Here is a 26,258-nt window from a genome sequence, read left to right as displayed (position 1 = left end):
CCTGAGTCTAATGACTACAGTCTGAAGTCCAATAGCAGTAGCATATCAAATTTACTATCTTCCGTAAAACCCAAGCTATGTCCCGCCTATACGGCAGACTCCTGTGCTAGAAGCGCCAATGCTACGCCCATGAATCCATACAATGCCATCGCCCAACCAAGCAACGCCAAAACGCACAGAACAATCCCGGAATTAAGCAGGACCCTTTGCACTGTCCACATAATCTTGCCCAGCGTGCTGATACTCGTTCGAGAGATAAGTCTCCAGGCGTTTTGACAGCCAGGAAGTCATTTTGTGAAGCTCCTCGCGTAGTCGGCTCACGGACTGCGCGTCCATATTCGTGTGGGCGATGAGGTCAGGCATAGATACTGTGTGCTTTATCAGTCTCGGGATCTGGAGGTTAGTGAAGTCATGATGTAGACATACCAAACAATCTCAGCAGATGCTCACATCCATACACATCCGCCAACGTCTTTCCCGCATGCTCGCCATGCCCTGCCTCGACAGCCTTGTGCATCTCGTAGAACTGCTGTCTCTCAAATCGATAGAGCAAAATCCTACCAAGTGATTTGTTGAAGTACTCCTTCACGCCTGCCACGATCTCCTCGAGGATATCGGCATCAGCGGAGTTCGGTCGCCGTTGGCTGAGCTCGAAGCGCTCGTACTCGTTCAAGAATTTGATCACTGGTGTTGGTGAAGGCACTGGTGCGAGCTTCTGTTCTTTGGTCACCTTCTCCCAGTCATCGACCAGGATTGACTTGAGAGCGTCGGGCATGAATAGGCGGACTGCGGGGCGGCGGACGAACTCTTCTTCCTGCAAGCGGATTGTGTCAGCGGCAAGCCTATATAAACAGGGTAGCGTCATGTTGTTTGGAAGATATCATCCGCTCAGATGGACGACCGCGGAAGCTGACGCCCCGACCACGGATAATTTCATGCTTTTCTCTGCCAGCAGACGGACGCCACCATCACAATGAATAAGAAATGACAAGCAAGCTTACCTTGTCAATGCCCTCAATCTCTCTACCTCGTTTCGTGCCTCGTGGAATTTGTGGTGCTGCGGAGCTGCGATCCTCACTCCCCCTCGCCGAAGAAGCGGTCAAGTCTGAGCCGAAGGGTCGCTTCTTGGTAGATACTGATGCCGGTTTGCCACTTGCTGCTCGTCGTTGGGCGTCCATGTCCTTTTTTAGATTAGACGCCAGCTCCTTGTTCTCCTCGTTGAACTTGCGGAGGCGTTCTTGAGGCACCCAGTCATCCCAGCTGTGGTGGCAAGTAGGGTCAGCAGTGGATCCGCTTACAAGAACCGCGAGATTCCCGCAAGCCTTAAGAGTGCTCCCCATATGTTCGAGAAATCTGACCGCTCGCAGAGGATGCATCCATAGATCTCCGCCCTGCCACAGGCGTGTAATGCCGCGCACATGCTTGTAGGATGAACAAGGGGGCTGGACACCCCGAATTGCGGAATGCCAGAAACCCGAAGTATATCTATAAAAGGACTTACGTATTCTTCCAGCCCTTGTAATGGACGCGATACATGAAGCCGTCCTTCTTGTCGTTCGGGTCCTTGACCTTGTAGTCCATGACCTTGGCCTCGTACAGTAATTCGCCGTGGAAACATAATGCCCGCTCCTCCTTCTGATAGACAGGTTGCGAAGTCGAGGAAGGCATGGCGGTCTTGATGACACAGTATCCAGAGTCCTTGGAAGGTATTTGATGAGGTCCGACTTGTTGCCTTGGTTTGATGTGGCGCGAATAATGGATCTTTACCTATGAGAGGCGCGTTTGCTCAAAGTGGAAACTACGCGTATGACTAAGCAAGCTGGTCACAATTGAGTGAACCTGTGGGCCACAGCGCCTGTTTCGCATACCAGTGGCCTTCCCAGATGTTCTGCTGAGCATATTGTGGTTGGCATCTACCGCGCCCACGTAGTATGCCTCATTTAACATCAAGAGCTGTGATCTATTCGAGCGAGGTGTGGAAGGAACGGCACTTCCGAAAAGGCTATCAACGTGATGAATACTGATGCTGCGCTATGCTACTGATTCAGTATAGCGTCTCTCCTTCCCGGTTCTTTGCTCCTCGATACTCCACAGCTAAGACTGCTCTGGCGTCCGCTCCATCAATATCCAGTCAATATCAATTGCCATAAGACATGACATACCACTTTCCATCCTTGATAGCGTCAAACCTGATATGCTCCGGCAGCACCTTACCTTTAGACGCACTCTTCCTCTTACCGCTTGCCATGATTTCGAGGTTCGAGCGCAACACATCAGCGGAGACCGTAAAGTTCCACTCACCACCGGCACGTGAAGGCGGAGAGGTTCGATCAGGACGCCTTCCCCTGCTTGACCGATCGGCATCGATGTCTTCAGACTGTCCAGAGGCCTTGACATGAGCGAATAGGATGAGCAGCCGCTCCATCTTTTCGAAAAGACGCTCTTGCTGCCGTATCGCAGTGTCCAGATGCTGTTGAAGCAGTGTCGTGCGTGCTGCTTCAGTCTCGAGGCGTTTGATGATTGAGGGACTGACTTGAGTGGATGCCATCCGCTTCTGGGAGACTGTCTGCCTCTGCGACGATGTGGATACAATGTCTTCATTGGCCTCCGGTGGAGAGCCACCGCTGGCCCGCATTGCTCCGACTTTGGCCGACAAAGCTCTAATGCGTTGCATCTTGGATGCTGACTTGTGCAAGCGGAGCTTGAGACTCGGTCTGGTGGTATCGCGCGCTGATACTTTGCCTTTCCCATCGTAGTGCTCAGGCTCAGCATCGGATCTGCCAGCCAATGAGCTGGGCGTACAGGTAGTCCTGGGCCGTAAGGGTAGTTCCAGCGTCGGAGTAATGGCTGAAGTCGAAGAACCAGATCCAGTTCCAATTCTCACGTCATCCGACATGAGTAGATCATATCGGCCGCCTGAGGTGATACTCAGTGGCAATGGCTGGGTGATGTCCAGTACCCGAAGCTGTTCCTTCATCGATAGCTCTCCACCAGAAGGCGGGAAGGCTGTCAACGTCTTGAGCAATGTCTGCCTCTTTTCGAAAAGCAAAAATTGTGCCTGATGATCCTGGTACTTCGGAGGTGACTTTGGAATGGTGATCCAAGGAGGGCTCTTCTGGAGATGATTGTTTAGTCCGCTCGTGGCAACAGGGCTGACGGGTGACACTCTTGTCGAGTCATGTCTACTCTGGCCCACCGTGCTACCGCTGTGATCACTCAACGAATCCCTCGTCACAAAGCCCCCATCAGCATCTTCGACCCAAGAAGTCTCATCACCACTCTTCAGCTCATTCTCGGCAGCGGTAGAAGTCAAACGCTGACTAGAAGCCTGGGGATGGGGGCCGCAGCCTTGATCGCTGAGCTGCATGACACAGAGCTTAAGATCGGTGGAACCACAAGTCGGGCAGTGGAAAGGAACTTCAGTCGTGTTCTTTTTCTTGCATAGCTGAAGTAGGAGGCAAGCGTTACATTGCCAGGCGTCATAGTGCTCGATTCTTGGTCTGGGAGGCGTGTTGAAGTGGAAGTCGCCGGACATGAGACTCGTGTGGGCGTCGGAGAGGTCGGAGTCTTCTGTGTTCGACATGATGGCTGATCGATGCTATAGTGATGAATAGATGGTAGACTCTGTATTCATGCTACAGTGCGATATCGTACGTAAGAAGGCGGATGTTTACAAGTGCTGGGAACACAAGAGGAAATTCGGATGCGCATACTTGCCATTGCTATCCTTGTTCTTTCCCATCTACAGCCGGTTCGTAAGCTTGTCAGGAAGGCGAAGCTGTTACCTTACAGTCTGTCACACTAGCCGAGCTGTCTTGCTGTGCACAAAGAAGGAGAAAGAAAAGTGCAGAAAGCTGCGACCAGCAATGAGATCCACTTACTTTGGCTTTACTCACCTCGACGCTCGTACTTCACCCTTGTAATTATGCGTGAGTCTGACTTGCAGCTTCTGGTAAGAGGTCTTGTAAACATATTGCCAAGCATACTCTGATATCAAGGTGGGTACTAACCTCATCACTCACTGCAACCGCACACCAGCCTGTTTCTGCTTCCTGCCCTCTCTCCCCTGCACATCCATAAACCCACCCTCACCACCAGCATGCAACACCCCCTTCGCAGCCCCACGCTTCTCATCCTCAATCTTCTTGAGCCGCTTCTCCGTCTTCTGCTTCCCACTGCCCTTGCCATGGAAAGCATGCGACATCTGCTTGAAAGCCTCCTTCGACTGCAACTCCCTTCCATGCTCGTCGTGGTATTTGAGCTGTACATTCGGCTTGTACTGTTTATTGAACATGTCTGCGAGTAGTTTGGCGATATAGGCTTCACGTGCTTCGTTCTGCTGTCGAGCGTAGGCGTCGCGATCACGATTCGACATGCGATCCCATCGACCACTTTGGCGGTCAGCTTCGCGGTCTTGCTTGGCCTTGACGTCGTATTCGTCGATCAAGGACTTCTTGTCTGCCAGGAACTGAGCCCGTTGGCGCTCGATGTGGCTGAGGCCGGCACTATCTGCGTCGGAGACTAGACCGCGCTTGCGAAGCATATTGAGAGCTGCGCCGGTGCCAGTGCCGGATAGCACGTCTTCATTTTCCAGACCAGTGGCAGTGCCATCGTTCGCGGCCGGTGTGCCAGATGTCTCCCGCTTGATCAGTTTACGACGGTCTTCTTTATCTGCCGCCTCTGCATACGATTGAGCCATCGCCGTGTCGCCGTCCTCGTCTGCTTCGTCACCCTCAGCGGCCGTCGCAGGCTGTGGCGTACCGTCGGTCTCGATCTTGACAGTAGGCACTTCGGGTCGCTTGAGATTGGCCACAAATTCCGATGTCTCATCCATGACTATACCTCCATCCTCATCTTGCTCTTCGTCCACAGGCATCTCATCACGCATCTGTCTGGCCAGCTCAGTGGCGTCCATCTTCTTCCGCTTCTTCAACGCTTGCCGCCGTGACTCTGCCAGCTTTGCTTGTAGGTCGTCATCGTCTTCGAAGTCATACGGCCGCTTCTTGCCGGCAGGTGGTGCACCACCTTCCAGACCATCCACGTCCATTGCATCTCCTTCAGGTCGCGCTGCTGCAGGCTCTGGGAAGATATCATCCTCATCAACAGCCTTCTGTCTCGTCTTCTTCTCTTTCTTCTTCTTTGGCTTCTTTACCTTGACCGTGCTCGGGTCGACATAATCAGAGATTGGTGCATCATCCTTGAACATATCTAGGCTAATTTTCACGCCTTTGCTTTTGACTTCGCCGTCTACATCGAGCTCCTTTCGTGCAGCTTCCACAGTATTGCCTTCACCGTCAAGCGTGAATCGTTTCTGCTTCTTGCCGCCAATCTCATCATCATATTTGGAGAGCAATCCTCGTTCCTCACCCTGCTCGGTCGGATCATAATCTGGTCGTTTCTTCTTCAGGCGCAAGTTCTCCTCCAACTTCTCCTTCGCCTTCAGGTCCGCGTTTTCGAGCTCGTCATCCTCGCTTTCGTCACCGATCGTGGTGTCTTTCAGTGTAAGCACCTGCTCGTCGGTGGCATCTTCGAACTCGGCAGCTTCATGCCCAACCTTGACACCAGCCAAATCCTTTGAGGTGTATTCCTGCTGCTGCAATGCCTCTCTCTCGCGCTCTGCAAGCTCTTCCTCCATCTTCCGCGCCTTTTCGATCTTCTTCTGACGCTTCTTCTGACCCAGTAGCCATGATCTTGTATCGAGCTGCTCGTCATCTGCTTCACCCAGGCCCTTGCCTTCGAGCTTGGCATATCTCGCTGCAGCATCTCTCGCCTTTTTTGCTGCAGCTTTACGCTTTTCGCGCTCCAGCTTCTCTATCCGCTCGTCTTCCAGCTTGCGCCAATTCGAATCTGCCGCCGCCTGGCGCTTGTCGAGCGTGCTGATGTTATCCTCCTCGCTCTCGGAATCATCTGGTTGCTTGAATTGAGGTCCAGAGTCCTTGCCCGGCACTGGCAAAGGCGCCATGCCGAGCGACACCCGGACCTTGTTCATCTGTTCGATCGAGGCGGCGTCCATGATGGCGGTGGCAGTAGTGGAGACCCTGGGTAGTCTTCGAAACTCTCACGTAGTCCTGTATAGGCAGTGGTAGCTCACCGACCTGTCAGGTCGTGGATTCTGGTCGTGACAGAGGACGCTCAGGCACTCATGACTCGCCTTTATGATCACTAGCGTACCGAAGTTCAGCCGCCACGACACAAAAAGTTCATCTCGCCTGGCCCCTCTATCACTTTTTCATACAAACACAGATCTGTGTCTAGCGGTCCCGGCGTATGCCTCTGGTATACAGATCGGTTGACTGCTGGACAGTTCGACGACTATGCAAATCTTCACACCAATTCCTTATGGAGTACGTGCGGTCGACAGGTCTCAGAAAGAGTAGGCTTGCATCATAATCTTGAGCTCTTCGTGAATTCGGTTGTGGTGTAGGACGAGACTGTACATTCCACTTCTTCTTTTGAGGCCGTCGGCCGTTGAGATTCAAGATAAACCGTACAGCCTACAAACGATTACAACTTTGGCACGGATGATGGGTGGCTCAAGATATCGGTCAGAATGCATCAAGGCGCAACGGGCTTTCCCACGGTGTCTACGGCCATGGCATACCAGTCCACGTGCTTCATAGATATGCGGATGGGCAACGCCCTCTCTGCCGCGGCGGCTTACAATCGCACAGGACCAAATAGTTGAACAGGCGTACGCCGAGATCGTCCTATACTGGCATGCACATGGACTTGTCTTCTCCTCTTGGGCCAGCGAGTTGCTACCATGTATATGGCGTGCTTTATGTACGCGTATTGGAAGCTGGACCGAGTCAATACGAAGGCGACTTTGCGACGTCTCGATCATAACAGGCAGGTCTCTTCATGAAACTTGTTGTGTAGGTGTCAATATTCCATTCACTTCCCCAAGTCATGTTTCCGCTAGATGCAGATCCGAAAGTCTTCTACACACCACCCATCGCTCTTTCCTTCCTCACCTCGATGCGCAACTCCAGGCACACGCGTCACGCACGCAAGCTTGACCTCATTGCTTCTTTACCTAGTAATTCTTCTCGCCAACCACGACATCACGTTGACATCGACATCGCATGTTGCACTCATTCCACACCATGACCAAGACGCTGAGCGCCGGACTGGCATGGTTGGTACACACCCATCTTACCGAAAACCTATACTAACTCCTTGGCAGGGCGGTTCCTGTGAACCCAGCGACACTCATCGACCATGCCCATGCTTACTTGAAAGTCGCATCCAGACTACACACTCTCCGTTTGTGCCATCGCTTCGGCAAAGGCGACGGCGTACACATTGCAAGGCTCCCCATTGAGATCGAGCAGATGATTGAGACGTGCATAACGCAAGCGCAAGTCAGGAAAGGCTCGATGTCCTTGTGGGATTGCGGCCTTGACTTTGAATGTTTCCAGTCAGAGTGCTCGCCCAAGCAGCACTGTAGTGAAGCAACGCCGTTACTGGAGTCTGCGGAAGACGGCCTCGAATACTGCACTGTCTGCGCCGAAGAGAGCATCTGGGCAGACACTTACGCGAGATGCGAGAAGCGTTGCAATGCTCAAACCGTCACGAAGTGCGACGAGTGCAAGAAGCAACTCACCGAAGACTGCACACGCGGCTGTCGAGCAGAATACGAAGAAGCCGCCAACATGGTGTGCGCAGACACAACCTTATTCTTCGAGGATCACCTCGATCACAAGTCTGCGTGGAGGGCTCGCATTACGCAGGGGCCCCAGGGTGGTTTCCGCCAATACGATGAGGTACTGCTGATATTGGCGTCAGGCTTGAAAACCAATTGACTGAATTGATAGATCATCAACAAAGCCTTCGGCCTGGAAGTCCATTTTATCGATACCACAAGGGATGTTCAACGTACGGACGCATGGCCAAAGCACGAGAACCATCGCTGGCATGAATACGATGACCTCCAGACGACGCTGTGTTACTTGACCCTTCCCAAAAAGCTCATTGGCACCGCCGTCTTTGAGCCGTGTCAGATGGCGTGGGAGATGAGCGAACCAACCGTCAGTGGTGGCCTCGTCCAGATGGTCGACACGACTTCTCTTGTCATCACCGAGAAACAGCGTCGACGATTCCAGCATACAATGCAGGTTCTCGAGCTGAAGCCGCACGTCCATGGAAGTCAGGAATACAACAAGCCTATTTCACCCAACACCGAAATGCTGAAGCTGTCCGAGAAAGATAAGGAAGGCACGGGTGAGTGACGACCATTCACGCCTTTCGAACATGTACTGACCGCCTGCAGGATCCGAGAAGAGCGGTTGGCCGCGGTTGCTGTTGCTCGCTCACAGCGACTAAGATATTCGCTTGGAAGCACGGTGTACAATGTCGACTATGTGCGCACGTGGCCACATCCCTTCAGAGTCGTGCTTGTGCTTAAATGGTTTTCTGACTGAGGGAGGCTTACCACTTCTACCGCAACTGAGATACGAGCGTGGCTTGATGGTAATTGTTGTCAAATATGTACTCATCTGATCTCACGGACTTCATGCTCAGACAGCGCTATGATTCTACGGACCAATCTACATATCCTCCTTCGCCTCAATCTCCTTCTTCGTGACCATCTCGGACAACGGCCCATTCATCACCATCAAAGTCATAACCTCATACAAAGTATCAGCAGCCGCCATAGTGGTAAGCTCAGCATTGGTGTCGTAAGCCGGAGCAACCTCAACAATATCCGCAGCAACCAAGTTGATGCCCTTCAAACCACGCACGATGGTACGGAGCTCACGAGTGCTCCAGCCACCTGTCTCTGGTGTACCAGTAGCAGGCGCAAAGGCAGGGTCGAGGGTATCGATGTCGATACTGAGATAGACAGGCTCGGTTGTGCCCACGCGATCTCGGATCTTCTTGATGATGCCTTCGGTGCCGATTGTGTCGATCTCGCGGGCTTCGACAATCTGGAAGCCAACATAGCCATCGTTTTCGTAGTCGGAGAGACCGCTGAGGGTTGTGCGGATGCCGGCGTGGATGTTGGTGTCCTGGCATCGAAGTCAGTACTTGCGAAGATATTGGTAGTGGCAGAGAGTGATCTTACATTCTTCAAGAGACCCTCGTGAGCAGCATGATAGAAGTAAGTGCCGTGGTTGATAGCGGCTTGCTTGGATGGAGAGCCCCCGAAAACCTTTGGCTTCCATGTGTCCAAGTGAGAGTCGAAGTGGATGACCGTGATCGGGCCATATGCACGATTCATGCTGCGAAGCAGAGGAAGAGTGATTGTGTGGTCGCCGCCCAGTGTGATGACACGAGGGAGGGTCTTGCCTTTCTTCGATGGGCCAGGGGCGCTGGCGTTGGTAGCTGGCTCACGCATGAGGATGCTATTGTGACCCTCTTCGATTTGATGGATGGCGTAGGCATTATCGTAGCTGTTCCGGGAGTCAGCGATCTGCTCTTGCATACCAGAGGAACGAAGACTCACCTGGTGACTGGAATGTCACCACAGTCGAGGACAGTAGCCCAGCTGTCGAACGGGTTTGCATCGAGAGGAACGTTGTAGCCTCCACTAAAGCGCACTTTGCGTGAGCCTTGCATCCAAGCAATTGTAAGCTTGCTGCTGACATACTAGAGATTGAGCCTGCGGCTACCTTGACGAATGCCATTAGGGCCGAATCTGGCACCTGGGCGGTAGGAAGTGCCAGTGTCGAAGGGAGCACCAATGAATGCAATGTCGTACTTCACGTCATCGCTTGCGAGGCATGGGTGGTAGGGAAGGCGGCCGAAGGTCGAGATGCCTGAGAAGACAGAGTCGGCCTGCTTGAGGTGAGCTTGCAAGCCTGGCTTTTCAAAACATCATTGAAGCTGACCTGAGTACCACCGTCGCCCGGCAGAGTGTTATACCACAACGACTTGTGCGGGCCAGCCAAAGGCTCCTGATTCTCACTATGAGAGCCATGGGCACTCACACCCGTCACCACCACAGCAGCAGTCGCCAAAAGCCTCAACATCTTTACGAAAACGACGTATAAGTCGCAAAAGGCCACCAAGGTACTCATCAAGGTGTCGCGAGAAAAGTGCAGGACCCGAGAATATTTATTGCATGAGCTCCTCCTCCGCCAGTAGCTCCGGCGCAGCAGTTGTTTCTTTGTTTACGTACAGATCTCATAGCTACCATGCGAGATCCATTGGAGCTCTGGTGAGCACTAGACCTGACATGGGAGCTCCTGTCGGAAGATGTCATCGAGGCTCGTTAGCATGCAGCGCGCCTGTCCTGTTCCTGGCGATAGGTGGGTTGTTCGCCGGCGAGCTCATGGCGGTACAGAAGTGGACGGCTTGACGATGGCAACATGTCCGGGCTTCCTTCCTTTTGGCAGAGATACGCGGTCCCAGCGATGTCGGACGCAATTGACGCTGGTTGTACGCCGTTAGTCACGTCGTTGACATTGGCATATCTGGAGATGGTGGCGCTGATAAGAGGTGGGGTCTCACAACTCGGCGGCCCCAAAAAACTTGTTGGTGAGAGCTTGCTAGGACAGGAAGGCCATTGATGATATCAAGATCATGGGAAAGTCATTATCACGGCGGTCAACCTTGCGACGGTGTTTTGGTCATCTCTTGTGGTCAGAAGTGGTTCATGCTGGAACGTTACCATTCGACAGAAGGCCGATGAATGTATGAGCGCAAAGGAGCTCAGCAGCCCGTCTTGCACCGACTGCGATATTCCATATCCGTGCAGCACGAGCCTTGCAAGAACGATGGTATCAATATTTGCGTGATGAAACAGAAGGATTGAAAGTGTACAATGTCTATAAAGATTTCTAGGTGTCACGCCCCGCCATCAGCGGCTCCGTGCTCAGCGCGTTCTGACGGATCCATTCGTGCAAATGCCTTGTCGACTTCTTTGTCCCAATTGCTGAAGGCCACGATGACCCATTCCGCAGCACCGACGATGTAGAGCGCAATGCACTGGCCCACCCAAAGTCCGCCCAGTCCCCAACCATGGAAGGCAAGGTAGATACCCAATGGCAACGCGCCGCAGTAGTACGACACGATGTTGACGGCAGCTCCGATGTGCTGTCTGCCTTGTCCACGTAGGGCACCGCCGCAGGATCCATTGAGGCCATCTGCGATTTGGAAGAGCGCGACATACGGTAAGACTTCTGCAGTCAAGCGGACGACCTTCTTGTCATTGTTGAACAAGTATGCGAAGCTGTTTCGTGTGCCCATCAGAATCGCCAGCACAAGTAGGCCGAGTATCATCGACAGCCATGCCGCCATATTCGCAGCTCTTGCAGCTCCCTTGCCGTTGCGAGCACCGAGCATATTACCTACTCGAGCAGAAGTCGCGACGCCGACGCCAAACGGGATTGTGTTCAGAACCTGGTCGGCTGTCATGATGACTGATTGTGCAGCCAGTGGAATGGTGCCGAGTTGTCCAGCGACAATAGCGACGACTATCAAGGATATTAGCGTTGTCTCGGCTAGATATAGGTGCATGCCACGCACTTTCGAACGCCCACCATTCCGTGCCGACGTGTATGATACCCAGCAAGGCAATGCGTGCAAAGGTGCCAATGTTGTGCAAGCACTTTCTGTCGAAGCCTCCCCAGCACTCTGAACCTGCCACAAATCTGCTGTACAATACCAGTAGGATGAACGACAGCCAGTAGCTAATGCCAGTCGCGATCGGAGCCCCGAGCATTCCAAGATCAAGCGTGTAGATGAACAGGAAGTTCAGACCAGCATTGATCGGCGAGGTGATCAGTAGCACATATGTACCTGGTCGCATGATGCCCTGTGCTTGCAGATACTTCTTCATGCATTCGAAGTAGATGTAACCAAGACCACCAGGTATCAGCGCACTCAAGAACTTTGACGAGTCGCGGGCGATGTAATCTTCCTGCTTCAATGCTTTGAAGACAGGCTCGCTGAAGATCCATAAGACGCAGACCGGAATGTATAGCAGGCCGAGCACAAAGAATGCCCGCTGCAGTATGATGCCAAGGTCGTGCTTGTTCTTGGAACCAGTGAACGATGCACTTGCCAGAGTATCAATAGCCGTTGTTCCGCCCATGCCAATCAGCCATGCTGTTGCCATTGCAAACATGTAGGAGAAAGCCGCCACAGATAATGCTTCGGGAGACAATCGTCCGACGATGAGGACAGAGATCGTCTGGAGCGAGTTTTGAAGCGTATAGGCTAGAATGACTGGTATCGATGCTTTGAACAATGTCCAGAATTCGAGTGCGAGTCGTTGAGAGCGTGGCTTGCCCTCAAGCTCGTAGATCTCGCCTTCGCCAGCATCGTCGTCCTCGTTGGGCTTTGGTAACAGCGAAGTGCGCTCATCGACTCCGTCTGGTGTCTGTTTCGCATCTTCGTTCTGTGTTTTGCGTCTCAGGAAACCCGATAGCCATGACGGTGCGCTTTGCCCCTCATTCTGTCCGCTCTCCATGACTCAAATGAGAAGGATAGAAAGGCTTGAGAGTAAGAAAGCGGAGGTATACCTACAGCTATATACTGCCCTGGCCTATTGGTGGACGTAATAATGGGTCTCAGGTGCAGAAGATCAGCTAGCAAAAGAACATGATAGCAGCAATGCTTGCAACGACAGCTCGCCTGGCTGCATGCTGGCATGCAAGAGCTCGATGAGGACGCGCACGTTAGTCACGAAAATGCCGTGCTGCCAGATGGTAAAGTGGCAGTCAAAGCAATGTGCCGACATAGACCTGCGATGTAGGAGCTGTTGGCCGGTAGTGCTGTGAGCTGAAAAGCTTCTTATCGAGCAGTACCTAAGAGCTTTAGTCAAGCAGGGGATGCAGTGTTCTGGAGTCAAGCTGTGCATGCCTTGCGAAGATCGTCTGCGGCGTCTACACGGCACGATGTAAGAGACTGTGGACCGCTATCGCTCTTATTTGTGGTTGGTGTTGGAATGATACGGTCGATGACATATCGTAACATGGATATATCAGAGATAGGCAAGATAGCGATTGAGAAGTGTAGTTAGGAGGTCGGAAGAGTCTCGGGTGGCTTTCGGCTAAACTTGCCCTACTAAGATTGCCCTGACAAGGGCGATAAGATGGCTACACAACAGACAATGATCCTCCGCCGACATAGGGCCATCAAGCTACAGTTGCACAGGCACTACACAAATTGATACCTTTCTCAACAGTACCCATCAACTCCACTGAGGCTCTCATCTAGTCCCCGATGGTGGCTGCCATGTGGAAACCTTCATGCAGGCCTGCTAAAGTGCTTTTGGAAGGCGTTCAGGGTTAATCAAAGCGAGGTCTTATCTGCACGACGGGCAACCAACCAGCGTCTGGTATCTCGGCCTCGAAACCGCACCTTTAGCTGAGAAGGTGAGATGCCCGATGAAGCCATAAGCCATGGCACACATGCAGGATGTCATTGCGCTGCACGAACCGTCGCTTTATTCACTACTGTAGTGCTTGTTTTTGAGACTCTAGCCTCGTGTTACGCTGTTGTATTTGCCCATGAAACTGCTGCGCTTTTGATGCGCTGAGTGGACTGTTGTCGTTGAGGTTTCGGTTCTTGCGCTTGTGTTATAAGATCACTTCTGGGTACCTGAGAGGACTTGCAATCGGATCCTCGAAGCCCTCGTTACTGTCGCCGAACAAATCCACCATGGGCCTTCTCGACGAGAAACACAGCTCGACCGAGGAGAAGTCTTCAGCACCAGACACAGAACGCGGCCAGATCCTAACTCCAGAAGTGCTTCGAGAAGCCGCGGATCGACGCACCAGCATAGTGACCAAGGATGGCAAGGCTGTGAACGCTGCCGGCTACCAGGATCAACTGCAACGACAATATGGTTTACTGTCAATTTGTGGCCTGGCGTTGACGATTGACAATGCCTGGGTGGCTTTTGGTGGATCTCTATCTATTGCATTCTTGAATGGTGGTCCGGCAGGAATATTGTATGAGTTCATCGTGGCTTGCGTCTACTATGGATTCATCGCAGCGTCAATCGCCGAGCTTGCATCAGCCATACCATCATCAGGCGGTGTCTGTAAGTATTCCTGGCATGCACGACGACATACGAGCAACTTGAGCTGACATATCCGCAGACCACTGGGCCTCTGTAACACCAGGGCCAAGATGGGGTCGCGTAGTAGGCTTCTTCTGCGGTTGGCTCAACTTCTTCGGCTGGATCTTCGACGTCGCTGCGATCGTCACCATCCCGGCCAATGTTTCAGTCCAGATGTACGCTGTTTTCCACCCCGACTTCACACCACAACCGTGGCATACCTTCGTCTCATTCGTCTTGATCACATGGCTTTGCACTGCTTTTGTGATCTTCGGAAACAGGCTACTGCCGAAGATACAGCATGTTGGTCTCTTTCTGGTCATCGTGGGAGGTCTGGTGACAATTATCGTTTGCGCGGCCATGCCTAAGCAACATGCGAGCAGCCAGGAAGTTTGGGGCAATTTCGATGAGAATAATCTGACAGGCTGGAGCTCGGGTGTTGCTTTCTTGACTGGTGTGTTGAATGGCGCCTTCACTATTGGTACTCCAGACGCCGTCACACACATGGCAGAAGAGTTGCCAAATCCCAAGGTCGATCTGCCAAAGGCTGTCTTCGCTCAAGTCGGTCTTGGCTTCCTTACGACTTTCCTCTTCGGCATCGCCATCTTTTACGGCATCAATGACCTTTCAGCCATCACTGGAAGCTCGGCAGCGTTCCCACTTGCAGCAGTGTACCAGCAAGCCACAGGTAGTCCTGGAGGCGCATTTGGTCTGCTACTCATCTTGTTCCTTTCGGTTTTGATCTGCAGTATCGGCACAATCCTCATGGTCGGACGACTTTGGTGGGCGCTGGCTCGCGATAACGCCACACCCTTCGCATCGTACTTTGCTCACGTCAACACGAAGTTGTCATGCCCAGTACAAGCAACGGTGCTCTGCGCTGTCTTGACGACCGCTTTCGGTGCTATCCAGCTGGGATCGAAAACTGCGTTTACGGATCTGGTTGGCAGCTTCATCATTCTTACCACCATTTCTTACTTCTTGGCTTTCTTCCCGCATATTCTGACCAAGCGACGCAATGTTCCTCCTGGACCATTCTGGATGGGCAAATGGGGATACGCTGTCAACGGCATCTCATGTCTGCTGATCGTGTTCTTCAACATTATGTTCTGCTTCCCTTTCGGGTACCCTGTGGACCCTATCAGCTTGATGAATTGTAAGCAACACAGCAATCTCCCATCGAAGTTTCATGCTAATAGCAAAGCAGGGAATTCCGTCATCCTGGTCGGATGTCTACTGCTCACAACGATATGGTGGTTCGTTCACGGCCTGAGGAAGTATCCTGGACCGAAGCTTGCTTCGTTGTACATAGAGGGAATAGATGAGTAAGGTAGGTTGTTCGATTAAGCTATATATGTTCCGGTAGTGCAACACATGGCTCCGGTATACAACCATGATGGCAATTCGTGGGCTGGCATTTCTTGACACATGAAATCATCAAAGTTGGACCATTAGGTAAAGTTTTGCTGGTACGCGAGACACGTGCTTGCGGCATTATTGTCGCCCTGTAACCAGTTGAGATGGAGAAGATAACCACACATGCGACTCTGCAAACGAAAAACCTCTTTCTATTGATTGTGGCGAGCACAAAGGGAGGTGCAGATGATCGGGGCGTGTTACGATTGACAGTCCTTTGATCGCACGGTGTCCGGCGTTCAAGTCCAAAACACTCCTGGAATAAACCTTCGTCGTGGTGAGCTTCTTCTTTGGTCATGTCACCCAGCTTCTCGTCATGCATTCCATGAAATGCGTGAAAGGACGACAACACGTTCAGATCGTCCTTACACGTCGCAAATGGTCGACGCTATCGATGCCCAGGCCACGAAGTCTTGCATAAGGCCGCATCCTTCGCGCGGCAAGATATCTCGAACTCCGCGAACTCCGTAGCTGATCCTCAGGGTAGGCGGCAGAATACTTGCTCCTGTCGCAGCGTTGAAACACAAAGGCGTACAAGGAGTCCTCGACGTGTCGCCGTCGTCATGGTGGTAGGTGTCTTGCATTTCGCATTCGTAGGCTGATCCTTCTGCCACAATAATAAATCCATAGCAATCTCTTCGTTCTACAATAACAGCAAGGACCGATTTGACCAGATCATGGCGCCCGAACGAACAGTGACAACGGATTACTTCGCCGACGATGACGGAGACAACTACTCGATCACCACGAAAGCAAGCACAATCACCATGGACGAGCCATCGAAGCACAACGACGCCAGCGAGCACTCTCCCCTCCTGGCCACATCACCCGCAAAACCAGGCTCATACATCGAGCTTCCACCCCGCAAGAGTCGCATATCATACCGCTCCCTCCTCCTCGTCTTGATCGCCATGGTAATCCTGAGCAGCGCCTCCGACCAAATCATCCAAAGCCCCCAAATGCGCATCTTCGAATCCATAATCTGCTACCGACACTACGAGCAAGCGGATCCAAGCAGGATCCTGCTGGGAAGAGCAACGGTAGGCCCGGGAGCTATCGGCGGAGTGGCAGAAGCGGACTGCAAGATCGATGAGGTGCAGGGAGAACTAGCTATGCTCAATGGGTATCAACAATTCTTCAATGGCTTTCCATCGCTTCTGCTTGCTATACCGCTAGGCTGGGCAGCGGATAGATATGGGAGGAAGCCTTTCCTCGCAGTAGGATTGGTGTCATTCGCAGCCCGAGCAAGCTGGGTCCAGCTTGTAACCTGGTTCTGGCAAGCATTCGACATCCGGCTGACTTGGCTTTCCACGCTACCCACTCTGGTTTCTGGTGGAGATGTCGTAATCTCTGGCCTCTTCTTCGTCTTGCTATCGGATATTGTGCCGGAAGCAGAAAGAGCATCTACATTCCTTCGAGTCGGTGCTTGCAGTATCTTGGCCAGTGTGGCTATGCCTCCCTTCGCGGCTATGCTAATGCAGACGAATCCGTGGATACCGTGTCTTATCGGTCTCGTACTTAACTTCATACCAATGTTCCTGCTTATTCTGGTGCCGGAGACCCTGAACTATCGCAAGCATCTCTCACCATACGACTCGTTTCCCCCCACACCCTCAGAAGAAACTCAGCCTGGACCACCAGACCTCGCCGACAACAACCCACCTATGTCAGCCAACTATGCTGCCCGAATCGCAAGCCAGGTCGTCTCGGCGACAGACTTTCTTACAGCAGATTGGCGAATCCCAGCACTCATCCTGCCCTTCTTCGGTCATATGCTCATGTTCAACGCCACACAACTCCTTCTCCAATATATGAGCAAACGCTACCACATCACCTTTTCAAAAGCCACACTTCTCAACACAATCTTCAACGGAGTCAAGATCTTAGGTCTCTTCCTCATCCTCCCTTACATCTCGAAAGTCATCATGCGTATCTTCAAGTTTTCCGATCAGAGAAAGGATCTCTACTTAGCACGAGGCACGCAGGTCTTACTAGCGGTCGGATATCTCTTCATCGGACTCTCACCAACTGTGCCGTCGGCAGTGCTGAGCATGACGCTCGCGGCATTAGGGATGGGCACTTATCTCTTCGTCCGAAGTTTCCTGACATCACTGGTTCCTTCACATCATATCGCTAGGATATACATGATCATCACGCTTCTTGAGACCTTAGGCGGTATGTCCGGAGGTGCGCTTATGGCTAATTTGTTCAAGGGTGGTCTGCAGCTTGGCGGTGGTTGGATTGGGCTGCCATTCCTGTTCGTGGGTCTGGTGATGTTGTGCTCCACGGCATTGTTGTGTACTGTAAGATTACGGCCTGGAGAAGACAGGAAGCAGGATGGGGATGAGCAGCAGATGTGACGCAGCATGTAGAACCACATAGACCAATCATACACAATATAGCTACATGCGACGCCGCCGCACATACTGAGTCGCCGATGATCAATTAAGAGTATACTCAGTACATTGGTTGGGCACCTCGAGTTCGCAATATGGCCAATGGTACGACGGCCCTGATAGGCACACAGTCAATGTATGTAGTCAGCGCGGCAGCATGATGTCGTGAATTTGGGACACACCTGGCCAAACAGTACTTGCACATGATGAGCTGTTCACAGATTCAGGATAGTATATAGGGCGGGTTATCTAGCTTACGCGCGAAGCAGCCACTCCTTTATTGATACTATCAGTGCTCAGACGTCGAGGCATCAAGAGCCGAGTCATCAGCAGTCCAGTCCTTCACTCCAACGACCAGTCACTCCACACAGCAGTAATCCCAGTCAACATCGGGCTGTCGACGATACTCTGCATACCAGTCTCCTAACCTGATGGTGGGGCAGCACCACGACCACGGCCGAAGCCACCACGCTCGCGCTGTTCGCCGCCCTCACCTCCACCTTCACGGCGGAAAGATGGCTGGAAGCCGGAGCCGCCCATGCCGCCCTCCTTGTCTCCAGCACGGGCATCGCCCATGTCACGGCGGCGGTATCTGTCATGATGTTAGTGACGACCAAGATGAGTGAGGTAAGCAGTGAATGCACATACCCATCACGACCACCCTCACGATCACCGCGGGGTCCACCACGTCCACCACCACGGCGCTCACCCTCACCACCCATCATACCACGAGGAGGAGCATGGCTACGCTGCTGCTTGACGTGGGTCTGAGGAACAATCTCAGCGGGCAAGTGAAGCCATTCGCGGAGGTAGTCGAGGCCCTCGGGCGTCAAGGTGTAGTAGTACCACTGCCAGCTGAACTGCGTCTTGAGGAAGCCACGGGAGGTGAGCGACTGGCAGGCTTTGATGACGTAAAGGTTCTTGGTGTCAATTTCGGGGTGCTTGGGGAGGTTGAAGTCCTTCTTTGCGACGAGGACACCCTCGCGGAAGAGCGTCTCGTGAATCTTCTTGCGGTCGGCTTTTGGGATCAGCCTGTGATAGCTCATTAGCAGATGTCGAGGTTAGTACAATGGAGGGTGACCTACATGTTTGCGGTGCTGTTCGTCTTGTTGTTCGGTTTGTTCGGTTTGTTGTGGGGTTTGTACGGAAGGCGTACTGCAGCATTGCACCGCTTTGAACAAATACATATATCGAGAAGTGCCCCGCGCTAGCGAAAGTGCTTGGCAAGCTGTCCTCGGAAAAACATCGCCGCGTGCGCCGACGCCAAGACCTCGAATTCTCCAACAATTCGATGCTCAGAATCGGCAAACATTGAAGGACAGAACGACGCCGACAACCACAAAACCCACGACGCTGCAACACCGCAAGCATGGGGTACAACCGCAACACCCCCGTCTCTCAAATCTACAGAACCTCTGCTAATACATTCCCAGTATCTCTCGTGACTCCCGTCACAAGCGCAGTGCCACTGGTGCTAAGCGCGCATACTATCGCAAGAAGAGGTATGCATAACCCGATCGCTTCTGTCCATCCTCAGCAATTCGTTTTGCTGACGTTGTGATCCAAACAGAGCGTTCGAGAAGGGTCGCCAGCCCGCCAATACCCGTATCGGCAACAAGCGCATCCATCTCGTGCGCACGCGAGGCGGCAACCGCAAGTTCCGTGCTCTGCGTCTCGACTCCGGCAACTTCTCATGGGGTAGCGAGGGCATCTCTCGCAAGGTCCGTGTGATCGCTGTGGCTTTCCATCCTTCGAACAACGAGCTCGTCCGCACGAACACCCTCACCAAGGCCGCTGTCGTGCAGGTCGACGCGGCCCCCTTCCGACAATGGTATGAGGCACATTACGGTCAGAATCTCGGCCGCAGACGCCAACAGAAGACTGAGACCGAGGAGGTGAAGAAGAGCAAGGGCGTGGAGCAGAAGCAAGCGGAGAGGATGAAGAGGGTCGGCAAAGTCGAGACTGCGCTTGAGAGGCAGTTTGAGGCAGGTCGTCTATACGCCGTCGTGGCCTCCCGACCTGGCCAGAGTGGCCGTGTTGATGGTTACGTACTGGAGGGTGATGAGCTCGCTTTCTACCAGCGTGCTATCAGGAAGTAGAGGATGGATCGAGGTTGAGGGCGGCGTTATGGCTGTGCTCGTGCATTGCATGGCCTGTCTGGGTTGCGACTGGCACCTAGATAAAAGAGGTCCGCCATCGTCAACAAGCCTGCCAATGTCTTTATAGCGGCGCATAAGATCAATGAAAACATCTAAAACCGCCATGATGATGCCATATATATACACAGCCCGTGGCCATGGTGTCGTCCTCGACCGGTAGGTAACCCCATCTTACATGCCTTAGCAGATTTCTCATCGCTAGTCACCCATTGAACGATGTGTGGAACCAATATTAAAGCGTGTCTGATGGCGGCTGAGCTCGTGCTGTGTTCCTTTTCGAGAGTCACGACATCAACTCTGCACTGTAGCAGCTATATATCTCTACTGCTCCTACGCTGTTGGCAATGTTCACGAAACTCGTGGTCGAGGCACGTATCCATGGAGATGGTGGAGGGTGGCGCTTGGACCCTGTGTTCCGTGTTCTCAAGTTCCCGCTCCGCTGCAAGCTGCATGTCATGGTGCAGCAACTCTTCGCGCCAGCTTTACTTCCCCCCAAACTCTGCTTCTTATATTCACGAGAGAGCTAGACATCACCTTTTCTTACGGTACGTGCAGCCCAAGAGTTCATTCACCAACCAGCCTACTGATACTTTCCGACAGCTCCTTAACATCTAACCCTTCTACACAACACGTGGTCCAGCCTGCCTCATACCGTCATAGCTCAGACCATCTGAAACCCGATCATCAGACAGAAAACCACGACGCAATGCGCACTTCCACCTTCGCCCTCGCGCTCCCAGCGCTCGCCAGCGCCCAGAACTTCCCTCAATTCCCTATCATCGACCAGGTCACCAATCAAGTCAAGAGCTTCCTTGGCCAGGCGACAGCTTCAGCCTCATCAGTAGCGGGACAAATACCCACCTCAGTCCCCATCCCCGACCCAGTCGGCTATGGTGCGGCCAAAGTCGCAGCAGTCAATGTCGAGCGCCTGACTCTCGAGAACAGGGAGGAACTCCTCAAGCCTGGCGCCGCGACCGCGAGCCCCGGAATCGAGACGTGGATGGTCTTCGTGACCGGCGCGAACCTGACATGCTTTGGCAGCTGTGAGCGCGCCGAGCGCGCCTGGAACGAGAGTACCGCTCTCCTCTCCGCCTCACCCACCGCCCCACGCCTGGCGATGCTGAACTGCGACCAAGAACCCGTCCTCTGCAATGCCTGGGCCATGAGCCCACCGACCGTAATCCATATCCAGCTCCCGCAGCCTTTGGCCGACCAGTCCACGCCTGCGACAACTGTGCGTTCCATCAGCTTGAACAGGACGACTGTGACTGCGCCTGAAATCGCGGCTCTTCATCTCCAGGACAAGTACCTTGAGAAGGAGGTCTACGAGGGATTCTGGCATCCATTTGATGGACCGCTGGCCAAGAGCGGGATGCAGATTCCCTTAGCGTATGCGATCTGGGGGTTCAGCAAGGTCCCTAGCTGGGCGTTTATGATTGGTCTTTCTTTCGTTAGCAGGACTTTCATGTAAGTGACCTCTACTAAGTTTACTGAACGTGGCGGTTACTGATTTTGTCTAGGCAGCGACGAATGACTCCGGCTCAGGGTGGTGCTCGTGCCGCCCCACCTCCTGGCGCTGCGGCCCCGGCGAACTAAACAATAGGACGCCGAAATGAAAAGGTTATAGGTCGTGGAGTAGAGCCGAGGAATAAGGAGTAGAGAGTTCCTCCCAGCATGATAGGAGGTTGTTACGCCGCGGGTTCAACGTGAAGACGTGCAGGAGTCGGACCAGTGGCGATGATAGTGGCAAGCTAAGGAGAAGGCAAGTCATTTTGGCAAAAATGCGTAATGTTTCGGAAGGATACCACTTGGGCGCAATGTACGATGTAAGCTTTTGCATAATCTTGCTTGTGTACAATGTCCTTTCTCGAGGTCTCCACCCGACCTGCATCGTTCACATGTGAGTGATCGAGACCTTGAACTTTTCGATGTGTTTGCAGCGCTGCCATTCACCTCGAGACGTTCACTTGGCCTCGAGACACACTTCATTTCGCTACAGCAGGTATATAATCAGGCTTGTCGTGCAACGATTACACGCCTCACCTCCAGACATTCACTTGACATCAAACGCGCTTTTTCTGATCATGACTAGGAGATAGTCAGGCTTCCCGTAAGCCGACAACACGCCGCACGCTTTCCGAAGGACAACAATATCAGCATGGCGGACGTTGCAATGCGAGAAGCCAACGACGATGGCGGACCCGATCGTGTAGGTGATTGTCACTGTGATATCGAAGCGAACAGGTGCTCACCCGATACGCAGACTCCACGCAACATGCTCGAACGTCTACCCCCGGAGATGCAGTTGAAGATCCTGCAGTACCTGGACTATCAAGCGGCGATACGACTCTCACAAGTCGATCGACACTTCCAGCTCATGGTGAAGCCCAGCACGTGGCCCGAACAAGATAAACACGACTTCATCACCATCGCGCAGAAATGGGCTAAGCACAATATCGCCACACTACTCCACAGTCAGCCCAAATATACAATCACCGTCATCACCAATGACTTCGCTTGCCGCAGCTGCTGCCGCGTGCTGCCCCGGTCCAGATTCTCGATCTCACAGACTTCTCGTCATCATCAGAAATCCGCGGCCAAGCGTGCTCTGCATGGACTGCGGTATAGCTCGTCGCATCTACCGGCCTGGTCTCCTGTTACGTCGTGTGGCAGAGGAGACATATACAATGGGAACAAGTTCCACAACACCGCGTGTCGTGTATGCCATGGAATTATGCTGCGGAAATTGCGCAGGCCCTCAATCCTACACCGAGATGGTGCCGCTGATCCGTTGCCCGGCTGGCCTTTGCAGCATGGCCTACACAAACGGCGAGCCGGAGTCTACCGTACGAGAGAAGCAAGGCTTCAAAGCTTGGGACACACCTGCGCAGTATAAATGTCATGCCTGTGATGGGCTTGTCAAGGTGCAGGTGCAAGGTAAACAGTGCTTCGACTGCGGCCATGACCTCTGCTATACCTGCTTCAAGCACTGTAACGAATACAACATGGAGAAATTCTGTTCCTGGTCCTGCGGGACAAGTTACAGAATGAATCCAAGGCGAAAGGGGAAGACGATGCTAGATATTTGCAAAGCAGGATACGAGAGGCGTGGCAAGCTGCAGAGGCGTGAGAACGTACCTCATGTCACCGAGCTGCCCTCTTTCCCATCGAAGGAACTTGAGGGCGCCATGAAGAGCCTCTTCTGCGGGTGAGGGAGTAGTAACTCGCTCTTGAAAAGAGTGGAGTGCAGGGCAGCATAGGCATGTACATGGGTGAGCATAAGCACGGATAGAAGTCTCCACGCACAGACTCAAGAGGTCTCCAAGCCGCAAGCTAGCCATTATTATGATGGCTCAAGAAGCACATGACCCTAATTTCGCCTCAGCCGAGATGGACTACATATTCTTCACCTGCCGGAGCGTCCTGCCCAAGAGGTATCTCTCCATCAGCCAGAGCAGCCGTAAGCCGGTGGAAACGGAGGTTTCGTACTCGTGGGAAGCAAAACTTCGGCACCCAATCTTCGTATATGAACTTGTGTTTCTTTCATCGTCAAGGCAACAGCCACGATGCAGTAAAAGAAGTCTTGATCGCATACATATCCACCACAACATCGTGACCGTCTCTCACGGCGGTGAGCCTCCCACTAGCTGGCAGTGCAGCACCCACGATATGCGTCATATCATAATTGCACCTACGTTAGTAGTCGAATTGGGTACATCAATCATAGTCTCCGACACCAATCCCTGCCATGAGCAACCTGCCAAGAACACAACGAACTCTCCATCACCACCCCGAGTAATCCGGCAACAAAGATCCCGCCACTATCACTGACCGTCACAGCACCAAGACTAAACTCCCTATCCACATCCGGTACCTCCTCTCGCACCGCAGCATAGGTACTCACATAGACCAGTCCACCTAATAGACCCTCCCAGAAGATAATCGCGAAGACGAACCAGACGCTTGGTATGAATGGGTACAGCGCATGAACCGTCAAAGCAGTGAGGTTGAAGACTTGTAGTATACTCGGGACATAAAGCGTACGAATCCTGACGAAGGGTAAGGAGGAGCGAGAGATAAAGACCCCAAGCTGGTAGATTGCGCCATAAGTTGAGTAGAAGGCTCGGAAGTGCCTAAAAGGTGTAGACTCCAGTGGGAAGAGTAATGTTGGTGCGACGCCTTGGTTGATGGTGTATTCTGCCACGTAGACCAGGAAAAGGGGAAGCATGTAGGGTACTACCAGGGTTTTGGCGCGCGAGAGCTTGATTCTGAGGTCGTGGAGGAGTTGCTGGCGGTATGAGTGGCTGTTGTGTTGGTAGGCGGGTGAAGTATGCTGGTCTTCGGGTTGGTCTAGTAGACCTGCTCGTTCCTCTGTGATGACTCCATGGTCGTCGTCTTCTCCAGGAACGGCCTCGTAGTTAGGGATCTTGCGTTGTGCGCCAGCTGTCAGTGGGTCCAGTGGTAATAGACTGAAGAAGCTCAAGACCATACCGACAGGTATGACAGCGCTGGACAGCAGTGTAGACTGGACACTGAACCCAAGCGTTGTAGTGGCAAGAGCATAAGCACCAGCTCCTAGCAAGCCTGCTCCGCCAGTGCCACTACCCCATGCCGCAAGACTAGTCGTGCCGTAGAAGTGCGTTAAGGCCAGGAAGTGCACCTCACCAGCTCCAGAGCTGATATTCGCCAGCACGATGCCGGCAACCTTTGCAGCAATGCCGCCGGTAGTCTGCGAAGGCGAGAGGGCTACCGTGAGCATGCCACATGTCGACAGCACGGCCAGAATGATTACTCGAGCTGAGTATGGGATCAGATGGATGATATACGGGACCACGATCTTGGTTGCTAGGCCCGGGATGATGGAGCTAAGCAGTACGGTGGCCTTTGGTATAGACGGGCCGACCAGGTCAAGGGCAGCGGACAAGATGATTACATAGAAGATGTTGTTGATCAGACCTACATCATGCTATATCTCAGCTCATATTCATTCACTCGTATTGATGGCGTCTATACCAAACAACCAAAAGGCAACGGCGACACGGAGATTGACTCCGACGAGTGCCGCCTTCACCTTGGCTCTGTACGCGTGCATGATGCCATGAACTTCAGTCCCATCGCTCCTTCCTTTAAGAATAGCAACTTCGTCTTCCTCCGCCGACTTGTGCAGTGTAGCACTGCTAATTGAAAACCCGGGCGGTGGTCGTGCAAGGCACACTTCTCTACCCGAGTTTCGTGACACGTGAGCCCGGACTTTTGTGGCTGGACCGTGACGCAAGAAGGCCCATGCATGGTCGCGGCAAGCGGCGACTAGTGTAATCGATCGACAAGGATATTCTCGCTAGGGCGGCGGAAATGTGAGCTGTCGATCCTTTCGCAAGTCATGAGCCGCTGTCGAGTTCTTTGTTCGTCCTTCTCTTTCGTGAGTGTCTTGCGCTTGAAGCTGTATTGTTTGTGGTGTGGGCCTTTGCGATTACGGACGACGGCTTGTGGAGACGATTGCCATCTTATGAGTGAGAAGATATTGTAATTACGACTATCCCGACGAATGTGAACGACTTGATTATGGTGTGAACAGCGTCAATCGCAACTATGCGACTACCTAACGACAAAGACACAAAAACACAACACACCTCATCCATACCCCTATCGAGTCGGTATATCTGGTAAACACAAGACAGTGATTGAAGGTCGCCATGGCACACCGCTATATGGATCGCCCGCCCGACGGACATCATGCGCCGCCAGGCTACCCGCCGCCTTTCAGTCAACCACCGACAGCACAACCACCAGTACAGATGCCCTTCTCGGACCCCTTCCATACGAATCGAGACCCTTTCTTTCCACCCTCGCAAGGCAGAAGAGACAGTTTAGGGAGAGGCTGGCACCCAGTACATCAAGGTAAGTCGCAGTGTTGAGATTTTGCTATTGCAGGAATCTGGACGAGTCCGCCTGGACCACGCAGACAGTCTGGATGCCTTCAGTCATAGCTGACATACCGATTGGATGCCGTCTATCTGGACACGTGTATATCTGCTTACCGCGCAGCCTTTCCAAGAGCTTGCACGCGAGCTGTGGATGCGACGAGACGGTGTGCTGGAAGTCGGTGTTCTTGCGTATGACTCACACGATTGATATGGCCGACTCGCCTACGTGACACGACGCCAGCACCGCTATCTTGCGCCCATATTTGCGATCCCAACCATCCTTTCCCCGTCCTGAGACACGAGTCGGCAGCCGCCAGATCAGCAGTCGCACAGATTCCAGGGACCAGCC

General features: G+C 53.0%; 13 protein-coding genes across 13 annotated transcripts; 6 read left to right on the top strand and 7 right to left on the bottom strand.

Annotated features, from left to right (window-relative positions):
• Positions 1-192: 192 nt before the first annotated feature.
• EAF3 (Esa1p-associated factor) lies at positions 193-1,668 on the bottom strand (the record flags this gene model as incomplete). Its single annotated transcript, XM_064836177.1, has 4 exons — positions 193-368; positions 427-814; positions 1,002-1,260; positions 1,502-1,668. The coding sequence occupies 4 exons, from the start codon at positions 1,666-1,668 to the stop codon at positions 193-195; spliced, it is 990 nt and encodes a 329-aa protein (XP_064696386.1).
• Positions 1,669-2,137: 469 nt separating this feature from the next.
• On the bottom strand, positions 2,138-3,583 carry LTS14_003472 (uncharacterized protein; the record flags this gene model as incomplete). The annotated part of the gene is made up of 1 exon (XM_064836176.1): positions 2,138-3,583. The coding sequence occupies one exon, from the start codon at positions 3,581-3,583 to the stop codon at positions 2,138-2,140; it is 1,446 nt and encodes a 481-aa protein (XP_064696385.1).
• A 435-nt stretch (positions 3,584-4,018) lies between these two features.
• Positions 4,019-6,013, bottom strand: LTS14_003471 (uncharacterized protein; the record flags this gene model as incomplete). The annotated part of the gene is made up of 1 exon (XM_064836175.1): positions 4,019-6,013. One exon carries the CDS (start codon positions 6,011-6,013, stop codon positions 4,019-4,021), a length of 1,995 nt encoding a protein of 664 aa, XP_064696384.1.
• Positions 6,014-7,106: 1,093 nt separating this feature from the next.
• LTS14_003470 (uncharacterized protein) lies at positions 7,107-8,325 on the top strand (the record flags this gene model as incomplete). The annotated part of the gene is made up of 4 exons (XM_064836174.1): positions 7,107-7,138; positions 7,187-7,766; positions 7,818-8,223; positions 8,273-8,325. The coding sequence occupies 4 exons, from the start codon at positions 7,107-7,109 to the stop codon at positions 8,323-8,325; spliced, it is 1,071 nt and encodes a 356-aa protein (XP_064696383.1).
• A 224-nt stretch (positions 8,326-8,549) lies between these two features.
• On the bottom strand, positions 8,550-9,974 carry LTS14_003469 (uncharacterized protein; the record flags this gene model as incomplete). Its single annotated transcript, XM_064836173.1, has 5 exons — positions 8,550-9,011; positions 9,068-9,395; positions 9,449-9,554; positions 9,615-9,780; positions 9,834-9,974. The coding sequence occupies 5 exons, from the start codon at positions 9,972-9,974 to the stop codon at positions 8,550-8,552; spliced, it is 1,203 nt and encodes a 400-aa protein (XP_064696382.1).
• An 817-nt stretch (positions 9,975-10,791) lies between these two features.
• On the bottom strand, positions 10,792-12,418 carry ERC1 (ethionine resistance protein; the record flags this gene model as incomplete). Its single annotated transcript, XM_064836172.1, has 2 exons — positions 10,792-11,420; positions 11,473-12,418. The coding sequence occupies 2 exons, from the start codon at positions 12,416-12,418 to the stop codon at positions 10,792-10,794; spliced, it is 1,575 nt and encodes a 524-aa protein (XP_064696381.1).
• A 1,193-nt stretch (positions 12,419-13,611) lies between these two features.
• LTS14_003467 (uncharacterized protein) lies at positions 13,612-15,343 on the top strand (the record flags this gene model as incomplete). The annotated part of the gene is made up of 3 exons (XM_064836171.1): positions 13,612-13,996; positions 14,055-15,170; positions 15,222-15,343. The coding sequence occupies 3 exons, from the start codon at positions 13,612-13,614 to the stop codon at positions 15,341-15,343; spliced, it is 1,623 nt and encodes a 540-aa protein (XP_064696380.1).
• Positions 15,344-15,993: 650 nt separating this feature from the next.
• LTS14_003466 (uncharacterized protein) lies at positions 15,994-17,790 on the top strand (the record flags this gene model as incomplete). The annotated part of the gene is made up of 2 exons (XM_064836170.1): positions 15,994-15,999; positions 16,105-17,790. The coding sequence occupies 2 exons, from the start codon at positions 15,994-15,996 to the stop codon at positions 17,788-17,790; spliced, it is 1,692 nt and encodes a 563-aa protein (XP_064696379.1).
• Positions 17,791-18,249: 459 nt separating this feature from the next.
• LTS14_003465 (uncharacterized protein) lies at positions 18,250-18,872 on the bottom strand (the record flags this gene model as incomplete). The annotated part of the gene is made up of 2 exons (XM_064836169.1): positions 18,250-18,418; positions 18,475-18,872. 2 exons carry the CDS (start codon positions 18,870-18,872, stop codon positions 18,250-18,252), a joined length of 567 nt encoding a protein of 188 aa, XP_064696378.1.
• Positions 18,873-19,195: 323 nt separating this feature from the next.
• RPS8A (ribosomal protein S8A) lies at positions 19,196-19,925 on the top strand (the record flags this gene model as incomplete). The annotated part of the gene is made up of 3 exons (XM_064836168.1): positions 19,196-19,200; positions 19,260-19,328; positions 19,397-19,925. 3 exons carry the CDS (start codon positions 19,196-19,198, stop codon positions 19,923-19,925), a joined length of 603 nt encoding a protein of 200 aa, XP_064696377.1.
• Positions 19,926-20,691: 766 nt separating this feature from the next.
• Positions 20,692-21,581, top strand: LTS14_003463 (uncharacterized protein; the record flags this gene model as incomplete). The annotated part of the gene is made up of 2 exons (XM_064836167.1): positions 20,692-21,452; positions 21,506-21,581. The coding sequence occupies 2 exons, from the start codon at positions 20,692-20,694 to the stop codon at positions 21,579-21,581; spliced, it is 837 nt and encodes a 278-aa protein (XP_064696376.1).
• A 562-nt stretch (positions 21,582-22,143) lies between these two features.
• LTS14_003462 (uncharacterized protein) lies at positions 22,144-22,881 on the top strand (the record flags this gene model as incomplete). The annotated part of the gene is made up of 2 exons (XM_064836166.1): positions 22,144-22,194; positions 22,249-22,881. 2 exons carry the CDS (start codon positions 22,144-22,146, stop codon positions 22,879-22,881), a joined length of 684 nt encoding a protein of 227 aa, XP_064696375.1.
• An 825-nt stretch (positions 22,882-23,706) lies between these two features.
• On the bottom strand, positions 23,707-25,077 carry BTN1 (battenin CLN3 protein; the record flags this gene model as incomplete). The annotated part of the gene is made up of 2 exons (XM_064836165.1): positions 23,707-24,941; positions 24,999-25,077. The coding sequence occupies 2 exons, from the start codon at positions 25,075-25,077 to the stop codon at positions 23,707-23,709; spliced, it is 1,314 nt and encodes a 437-aa protein (XP_064696374.1).
• Between the last annotated feature and the right edge of the window lie 1,181 nt (positions 25,078-26,258).

This window comes from Recurvomyces mirabilis (assembly GCF_035927965.1).
Source record: "Recurvomyces mirabilis strain CCFEE 5264 chromosome Unknown scaffold_7, whole genome shotgun sequence".
Classification (NCBI taxonomy): Eukaryota; Fungi; Ascomycota; class Dothideomycetes; order Mycosphaerellales; family Teratosphaeriaceae; genus Recurvomyces; species Recurvomyces mirabilis.
This window is presented reverse-complemented; position numbering and strand designations above follow the sequence as displayed.